Raw genomic sequence first — 10,087 nt, 5'->3', positions numbered from 1 at the left:
TTATTTTTAAGTTATTATTCAACACATTTGAATTTGGTTTTGGGCATATTTCCCAGTTTTTGGGAACTTGTTTAATACTTATGACTTTCCGCTGATTTTATACTCTGAACTGGTTTTCAAATAAAATGAGTTGCTTTGGGTTAAAATATTGTTAAGCTTTTGGGAATCTTGACACTTATTATTCCGATGTTATTTACTCTGAATCGGTTTAAAATAAAACAAAATTTTTCTTGGTTTTAAATTTTTATCAGTTTTTGACATGATTACCAACTGTAGGATTCCCGGGATTTGGGGTCTTACAATTGGACTTGCACATATCTCCTGTCGCCCAATAGGTTGTCTAACCTACCTTTTACAAACTCTATTGCTGTATTATTTGCAGACGCAATATCCAGTGTAATGGTTAAGATGCCTTCAATTTCCCATTCTTTTAGACACCGAATCAGAGCCCGACCTATGTCTTTTCCTTTATGGCTATTGATGCCCTTAAAGTTTGTAATCCTCTTGTGCAACACCCAGTTGTCATCGATAAAGTGAGCTGTGACACACATATAATTGACATTCTGTATTAATGTCCATGTGTCGGTGGTTAGCTATTTGCAAAAAAGGAATTTAGCTTCGCCTTTTTCTCTAAATATCTGTTCCCAGTATTCCTTGCAACGGTAGTTCTACTAGGTACCTTAAAATTTGGATTAATTGTTTCTAGAAGCCTTCTAAAACCCACACGCTCCACAAATGAAAACGAGAGCTCGTCTAGAATCACCATCTCAGTTATAGCCTTATTGCATGCTTCCGCACAATATTTCCAACTCTTTAATTCAACACTACCACCCTCTACATCATCTTTCTTCTTAAGAAATATGTTGCTTTGATTTTTCTGGTAATCCGGGTGTTTTTCACATCTCTTGGAATGTCGACTCAAAGCCGATGTGCCGTTCAGAACCGGGTCTGCTGCCAAATCAGTTGAGTAGTGCTTAGATCTTGCCCTCTTGTTACCCTCTTCATCATCAAACTTTTCAAAATCAATCCAAACACGAGATCCTCCGGTCTTCTTAGAAGCTCTTGCATTTTTAGAAGTTTTCGTGCTCTTGGAAGTAGTTGTTTTAGCTTTCTTTCTTGCAGATTCTGTTTCAACAGGTGGTGTTTTCCTCTTTTCTTTTCCGTTAGATTCATCGCTCGATAAATTCTGAATATTCTCTTACTCCATCTATGTAACAACTCGGGTTTCAACGTACAACTTATATCCATAACCCGGCCCATCTTAGGTTCGGGAGATTTATCGCTGAAAATAATCAGGTTTATCAAGAAATTTTATTATTATTTATATTTATTAAATATATATATTAAACTTTGGAAAAGGTACATATTTAACCCAAAATAAAAAGTTTAATCCTTTATTGTATACAAAGTTTAATCCTTTATTGTTTCCACCCAATTCTCCAGGGACTAAAAGGAAATTTTTGTATATTCTTTTATAACCCAATCCATAACCCATTAACCCGTACCCGTTTAACCATACCCAGTACCCGTTTATCTTACTTGACGCATAATTCTCATCGTAAACTTGGAATTAAATCATGTTTTCGATTTCCCTTGCCATTATCAGCCTATCCAACCTCGTTAATTAAGAAACAATATCAAATATAACGGGTATTGATATATTATGATAAACCGACTAAACCTAAAATCTATTATATAACCTAGACTTGATCATAACTAAATTATTCACGTCTGCACATCTATAGTCTCAGCGCAAATAGAAGCCCTATGTTTAATTGAATTATCGTCGTCTCGTTGAGCTTGTTTGTCATCCTCCAGTGTCGACTCTGTTGGTTTCAAATTAACCCATGTCTAGATAGTTAATCAGGTAATGAATTATATGGTTGAGATCGTCATGTTGTGCTTCATATTAACCCTAATTTTAATTTAACAAACACTGAATGGATTGATCGATTGTTGAATTAGGGTTTATGATTAAATTTGGTTTTAGTTAGTTTCTGTATAAATATAATCGTTTATAAATCATAACCAACTGACACCCAAGCACAGATGGCTAGGGTGTGTGTGCTCAAATCTGGTTCGGCCATAGGCGCGAGTTCGAGTCCCGGCCGGCCGAAGTTTTTGGTTACTTTTGTTCTTTATTATTTTAATTCATTTTAATGATTTTAAATTATTTATAAAATATTATAATTAATATTAAATATCAAATAAACAATATTTTATTTAGCCGACATCTAAAAGTGAACTTTTGTGTCAATTCATCTCGTTACGAATTTCTTAAACATATATATATATATATATCGTATTAATAATAAACCGTCATTATTTTATTAAAAACAGACACTAATATGGATATTTTTCGTCGTAAAACGTCTTTATGAATTTGCTCCTATTTATTAGATATATATTATATGTATATAAATATATATATATATATATATATATATGTATGTATTATTTTTTTAAAACAAAACTATAATAAACGTATTAAACGTATTATAAGTATTAACTGTATTTTTACCATCGAAATTCGTTACGATTTCCAAAATATAAATTTTATGATAATTACATAATTAAGCGTTTATCATTATGGAACATCGCAACTCATATTTATTCAAACCAATTATTTGTAAGTTCGATTATACGATAAACAATTATTTTTATAATGAAATAATAATAATAATCCTTAGAGGTCAATCGTTCAATCCATAACATAACAATCAAAATTGTAACTCAATCCACACCGAAATCCTAAATTCATTATACGTATTATATCATTTATAAATCATTCATAATATTATATTATATAATTAGGATCCTTGTCGGTAATTCTCGAAGAGCGTGATTTCCACTTTATTGACGTAAGCATTCCCGTTTGGCTTATTCAATCAGGTGAGTTTTATCATTCCCCTATTTTACCCAATTTTCACAAACGTTTTGGGGACATATGCGTATATCATACTATATATATACATATACATATATATATATATATATATCAAAAATAGCAAACGTGTAATTATGTGTGATTAATCAAATCTACTTCTTATGTGCTTATTTGTCTTTGTATGCAATCGTTTGACATATCCCCTTGGAGAGGGTTCTCATTGACCGCCGTCCGATTCGCTTGCCGAATGGTAGTATTCTTATTTGCTCATGGTTGATTTACCGGCGCCCGATTCGCTTGGCAAGGGTTTAGTCGATAACTTATTTGCTTATGGTTTGATTTCATTACTGCATTTATTACGTTTTGCTTATTTATTATATTAACATTATTTTTGGTGTCAAAACTTGGTGATAAACTCACTCAACATGTTTGTTGACAAAACTATGTTTTCTACGCATATGCAGGTTGTTTGAATTGAAGTTTGGACACTTAGAAAGACCTTAGGGTTTATTGAAGACGAATGTGAATTTAATTTGTTATATATATAATATTTGAATTATTTGTTGTATTTGGATTTTGTAGATTATTTGAATAAAATAACTAATTAGATATTGTTATTTGTATTCAATGATAGTATCTTCGAGCTGTGAGCAATCAGATCACGTCCCGGCATTTCCGCCTTAGGTTGGGGTGTGAAGATTGGTATCAGAGCCGAAGGTTATAAGATAGGTCGTTAGAAATTGTCCTAGACATATATTAGGAACCCTGTACATGCTTATCTAAACTGCCTTATGTGCTATTAAAAATTGTTTCCAGCTTGTTTAGATTAATTATTTTATTGTATTTATATTGTTTATGTATTGCACATACACACGAATTCCGAGGTTACCTCTCACTTTCAAAATATTTTTAAATCCTCCTAATTTTAGTAGATTACCTTTTATTGGGGGAAATTCCTTAAAAATTCCCGTGTTTTTTTTTTTGCTCCTTCACCTTGAAGCGTGGGAGTATGACAAATGTCGTGCAACCATAACTTCAAGTGGTACCCGTAATCGGCTAAACGGTTGCGTGGTAAGCATAACCGGCTAAACGGTTATACTTCCAAATTGTGTTTTTAAATTATTTTAAATGCTTAGTTGGGTGAAAAATCCATGGAAATCCATGGGCACTCCAACTATCCATTTCTTAAACCATTTTCGATTTGATTTTTGGGTTGGAACGTATCGTCCGGGGTGATTCCCAAGATACACAACTACTTATATTTGATTCGTTGATTCGATATTTAGTTGGGTCGGTTAAATGCCATGTAATGCTCATGGTCCGAACAACTCCATTGATTCGATAATTTGTTAATTAGTTGGGTCAGTTAAATGCCATGTACACGCTCATGGGCTGACCAACTCAATTGTTTGTTATTCGTTATTTGAATTGGGCCAACAAATTGCCATGGAACGTTCATGGGAGGCCAATTCACAAACTTTATGTTACTTTATCTAGTTGGGCCATTCAAATTGCCATGGGAGGCCAACTAGTTTGATATGCTTGATTATTTTATTCTTGGAAAATCTTATTAAACATTGTTGATCTACTTAAATGCTTCAAACTCATACATATTATTTTAAATTCCGACTCGTCATCGAGCCTTCACTAGTACTAACTCATATATATACATATACGTACGCATCCCTATTATTTCATATCAACTCATTTCTACAACTCACATGCCATCTTACACATTTTCATTGTTGGTCCTCGAAGAATGTCTTCCCTAGGAAATCATAGTCGTAATCAACATCGTCCGTCGGCTTCCCGTGATCATTATTTGACTGCTAGGATCACTAAGGAAATTGTTGCTGCTATGCTTGGGATTGCTACGAGTATGCCATGGGAGGAATTCAAGGAAGCTATTGCTCTTGCTGCCTTACGTCCCGATGACCCTGTTGAAAATGGAACCCTACCTCGCTCGGACTCTAACCCTACCTCTGAAAACTCCAAAACCAAATCCTCCACTGATGCTAAGGCTGAACCTACTCCGCGCAACGAAAACACTTCTCTTCACAAATGTAAATCCAACTCTGCTAACCAAACCAACCCTCCACCCTCCAATCGAAATGCTCCTAACAAGAAACCGTATACCAAGACCTTTCCCGTTATGCTCTAATTGCTACCATCATCATCCGACCCAATCCTTGTGCCGACTTTGCACCCAATGCAACCGTTATGGTCACCTTGCTAACATTTTCCGTATACCACTCAGTACTCAAGTGCTCCACAACGATCTGTTCCGCCTACCCCTAGAACCACTACTACCCCGTATGCTCAAACTGGTGTTCCTAATACCCATGCTTGCTACCATTGTGGAGATCCTAGGCATCTTCGCAATATGTGCTCGCAACTAATCCATGTTCACCAATCTCAAGATAGAACTGCACCCTACTACACCACCAATACTTATCAAGTCCAAACCCTTAAACCCTACACTCACGAAGCTCTTCCTGTCAACCAGGATCCCTCCTACTTAGCTCCACTTTATCAAAACCCATACCCGCAAGTTCAAGTTTACCAAGCTTACACCACCCAAACCTCACTAGTGTCGTCTTTCCAAGCTCCACCTACCCAAACCATTCCCAATCCACCTGCAGTGACTGCTCGAGTTATTATGGATCCAACTAACTCAAGTGCTCTAAGTCAAATGAATCACATCTACCGTAACTGAAGATGCTTGAAGACTTTAAAGATTTTTGTTGCTTTCCTATCTTAAGTTATCTTATCTTTTCGTTTATGCATTGTATCGACTCTTTAGTTATTCACGACATTTGATTATTTCAATTTGAACTATTTAAGCATTTCATTTCATGAATAAAGTCTCCTTTATCAAAGTTAAGCTAGTAGGATCTTGTACCTCTGTCTCATTTCCTTATTCTCGATTATCTTAATAACATATGTTTCACTAAATTTATTTTCTTTCAATTTTCAAAATTTTACTTTTAAAAACAAAACGAGGTTTCCGAAATCTCATGGTTTTATTAATTCAACTAGAACATTTATTAATTATAATTTGAAATTATATTTAGAATTATCAAAACAATTGTTTTCTCTTAAAATTTTATTTTCAATGTTTTATAACCCACATGATGGAACGGATTATGCGGACCATCCGATGATAAGAGTAATTATGGATGCATACATAATTATCCAAGTCCTCGCATGGAAATCATAATACGTACAATTATGTGTCATGATTTAGAACCTAACGTAGCTAGGGTAACGGTACGAATGATGAAATGATAAGGACATGGTGGATACGCCGCTGGTACATCCTATATTGTGCCCTTATCGGATTGTCGTTTGAAGCGTTGCTTCGGTTATTATAAGTTCGATGTTATGAGATTTTTATTAAAAGTATAATTGTTTTCAAGACGATGATGTCGTGGTTTTCCTTAATTTCGGGACGAAATTCCCTAAAGTAGGGGAGACTATAACAACACGGGTTTTCAACGTACAACTTATATCCATAACCCAACCTGTCTTAGGTTCGGGAAATTTATCGCTGAAAATAATCACGTTTATCAAGAAATTTTATTATTATTTATATTTATTTAATATATATTAAACTTTAGAAAAGGTACATATTTAACCCAAAATACAAAGTTCAATCCCTTATTGTTTCCACCCAATTCTCCAGGGACTAAAAGGAAATTTTTGTATATTCTTTTATAACCCATTCCATAACCCGTTAACCCGTACCCGTTTAACCATACCCAGTACCCGTTTATCTTACTTGATCCACAATTCTTGTCATAAACTTGGAATTAAATCATGTTTTTGATTTCCCTTGCCATTATCGGCATATCCAACCTCGTTAATTAAGAAACAAGATCAAATATAATGGGTATTGATATATTATGATAAACCGACTAGACCTCAAATATATTATATAACCTAGACTTGATCATAACTCAATTATTCACGTCTGCACATCTATAGTCTCAGCACAAACAGAAGCCCTATGTTTAATTGAATTATCCTCGTCTCGTTGAGCTTGTTTGTCGTCCTCCGGTGCCGACTCTGTTGGGTTCAAATTAACTCGTGTCTAGATAGTTAATCAGGTAATGAATTATATGGTTGAGATCGTCATGTTGTGCTTCATATTAACCCTAACTTTAATTTAACAAACACTGAATGGATTGATCAATTGTTGAATTAGGGTTTATGATTAAATTTTGTTTTAGTTAGTTTCTGTAAAAATATAATCGTTTATAAGTCATAACCAGCTGACACCATAGCACAGTTGGCTAGGGTGTGTGTGCTCAAATCTGGTCCGGCCATAGGCGCAGGTTCAAGTCCCGGCCGGCCGAATTTTTTGGTTATTTTTGTTCTTTATTATTTTAATTCATTTTAATGATTTTAAATAATTTATAAAATATTATAATTAATATTAAATATCAAATAAACAATATTTTATTTAACTGACATCATAAAGTGAACGTTTCGTGTCAATTCATCTCGTTACGAATTTTCGTGTATATATATATATATCATATTAATAATAAACCGTCATTATTTTATTAAAAACCGACACTAATATGGATATTTCTCGTCGTAAAACGTCTTTATGAATTTGCTCATATTTATTAGATATATATATATATATGTATTATTTTTTTTAAAACAAAACTATAATAAACGTGTTATAAGTATGAACTATATTTTTACCATCGAAATTCGTTACGATTTCCAAAATATAAATTTTATGATAATTATATAATTAAGCGTTTATCGTTATGGAACACCGCAACTCATATTTATTCAAACCAATTATTTGTAAGTTCGATTATACGATAAACAATGATTTTTATAATGAAATAATAATAATAATAATCCTTAGAGATCAATCGTTCAATCCATAACATACCAATCAAAATTGTAACTCAATCCACACCGAAATCCTAAATTCATTATACGTATTATATCATTTATAAATCATTCATAATATTATATTATATAATTAGGATTCTTGTCGGTAATTCTCGAAGAGCGTGATTTCCACTTTCTTGACGTAAGCATTCCCGTTTGGCTTATTTAATCAGGTGAGTTTTATCATTCCCCTATTTTACTCAATTTTCACAAATGTTTTGGGGACATATGCGTATATCATACTATATATACATATATATATAGATATATACACACACACATATATCAAAAATAGCAAATGTGTAATTGTGTGTGATTAATCAAATCTACTTGTTATGTGCTTATTTGTCTTTGTATGCAATCGTTTGACATATCCCCTTGGAGAGGGTTCTCATTGACCACCGCCCGATTCGCTTGGCAACGGTCTTATTCTTATTTGCTCATGGTTGATTTACCGGCGCCCGATTCGCTTGGCAATGGTTTAGTCGACAACTTATTTGCTTATGGTTTGATTTCATTACTGCATTTATTACGTTTTGCTTATTTATTATATTAACATTATTTTTGGTGTCAAAACTTGGTGATAAACTCACTCAACATGTTTGTTGACAAAACTATGTTTTCTACGCATATGCAGGTTGTTTGAATTGAAGTTTGGACACTTAGAAAGACCTTAGGGTTTATTGAAGACGAATGTGAATTTAATTTGTTATATATATATATATATATATATTTGATTTATTTGTTGTATTTGGATTTTGTAGATTATTTGAATAAATAACTAATTAGATATTGTTATTTGTATTCAATGATAGTATCTTCGAGCTGTGAGCAATCAAATCACGTCCCGGCATTTCCGCCTTAGGTTGGGGTGTGACAATCTACGTTTAATCAATAACAAAAACACCAACATTAAAAGATATTCAAGATAAAAAAAATAATAATCAGAGCAACTGCTCTTTAAGTTTAAAAATAATAATAATAATAATAAGTTTTGGACTTTTGGTTCTATGCACTTTTCTTTATATTTGCAAGAGCATCTAAATCTTATGCTATTAAGTAACGGTTTTAATACGTTCATAGTTGATACTCATCATCTAATAAACAAGACAAATATAGCAAACTGTATTGATCATAGCATGTATTCATATCATTGATAATCATTATACATCATTAATTAAAATAGTTTAATTAATACCTTGTGAAACCAGTAGATGATTGCTTCTGCTCTGATTAAACTTATGATGTGATTAACTTCTGTTGTGACTACTTTTGCTGTGTTAATTTGATTATTAAGAAGATGTTATGATAATAATCGGTGATTATTTGGTTCCTATTTTTAATAGGTTTAAAGGATAAAGGAAAGAATTAAATGAGATCAGCAACAGCCCGCTAAATTTGGAAACCAGATAAGTATTTTAAATATATTATTATGATTGATTACTATATTTCGGGTCGGTCCTGAAATAGTCTTTGCCCCGATACCCAACCCAAAACCGAATTCCCATTTTTGTCTGACTCGATGATAGACCGACTGTTAAAGTGCAGGTCCGGGTTTCGGCCTTTTTCGGTCCGGGTTTTCGGGTTTTTCGGTCCGGACCTCTTTATGCACACCCCTACCTACGTACGTATGCCCCTACGTGCATAGGTACCAGCGTGCCTACATATGTACATGCCTATGTAATTATGTAAATACATACATTCATAAAGTGTATGGCGTACACATGAGTTTCATATATATTGCGTAGTATGTTTTTTTTTTGTGTTAATTTTTATTTCGAGTACGTTCTGTGTGATGTATGGGACAAACAAGAACATAATCAATAACCTATATCAAATTGATTTTGATATATGGCGTATTCCCAATTCAACCGATGGAATCAAACTCTCAAATCATACATATACACATTAACCAAAAATTTAAATAAATAAAAAAAGCTAAGTTAATATAAATTAATATGTAACTCTCCATGAATTATTATCTGCCATATATAAAACAAACCATTTTTACTAGTATACCTCTATCTATATATAAAAACAAATAATAAAAGAAAATTTGTGATTGGTTCAATTGACTTCTCGCACTTCTCGTAATAAGAAACACTTTTAAAATGAACCAAATCATATATATATATATATATATTTAGTTTTATCTACATTTTTTAGACATCTAAGTGTACCCCATAACGTAAATGTACAACCTTATATGTTTCATATTACACTTATGCATTGCACGTTTTCACATATACCCTTTTCATGCAGTTTCTAAAATAATATGTTGTT

The 10,087-nt window shown here is 32.9% G+C and overlaps 1 protein-coding gene across 1 annotated transcript; it reads right to left on the bottom strand.

The window, feature by feature from the left end:
- Positions 1-296: 296 nt before the first annotated feature.
- Positions 297-1,260, bottom strand: LOC143632739 (zinc finger BED domain-containing protein RICESLEEPER 4-like). Its single transcript, XM_077101171.1, has 3 exons — positions 1,203-1,260; positions 680-1,155; positions 297-563 (listed from the first exon to the last, which is right to left on the bottom strand). Exons 1-3 carry the CDS (start codon positions 1,258-1,260, stop codon positions 297-299), a joined length of 801 nt encoding a protein of 266 aa, XP_076957286.1.
- Between the last annotated feature and the right edge of the window lie 8,827 nt (positions 1,261-10,087).

The sequence above is a fragment of the Bidens hawaiensis genome, unplaced genomic scaffold (genome assembly GCF_021521415.1).
Source record: "Bidens hawaiensis isolate Kalapana, Puna unplaced genomic scaffold, B.hawaiensis_p1.1 tig00006521_1, whole genome shotgun sequence".
Lineage (NCBI taxonomy): Eukaryota > Viridiplantae > Streptophyta > Magnoliopsida > Asterales > Asteraceae > Bidens > Bidens hawaiensis.
The sequence above is the reverse complement of the archived record's forward strand: the minus strand, read 5'-3'. Positions and strand labels throughout refer to the sequence as shown.

Excerpts from the sequence above, each read along its gene's own strand:
- LOC143632739 (XM_077101171.1), bottom strand. The coding sequence starts at position 1,260 with ATGGGCCGGGTTATGGATATAAGTTGTACGTTGAAACCCGAGTTGTTA. Across the intron at positions 1,156-1,202 it reads CGAGTTGTTACATAGATGGA|AAAAGAGGAAAACACCACCT; the intron begins GTAAGAGAATAT and ends CTAACGGAAAAG. Across the intron at positions 564-679 it reads CAATTAATCCAAATTTTAAG|AATGTCAATTATATGTGTGT; the intron begins GTACCTAGTAGA and ends ACATTAATACAG.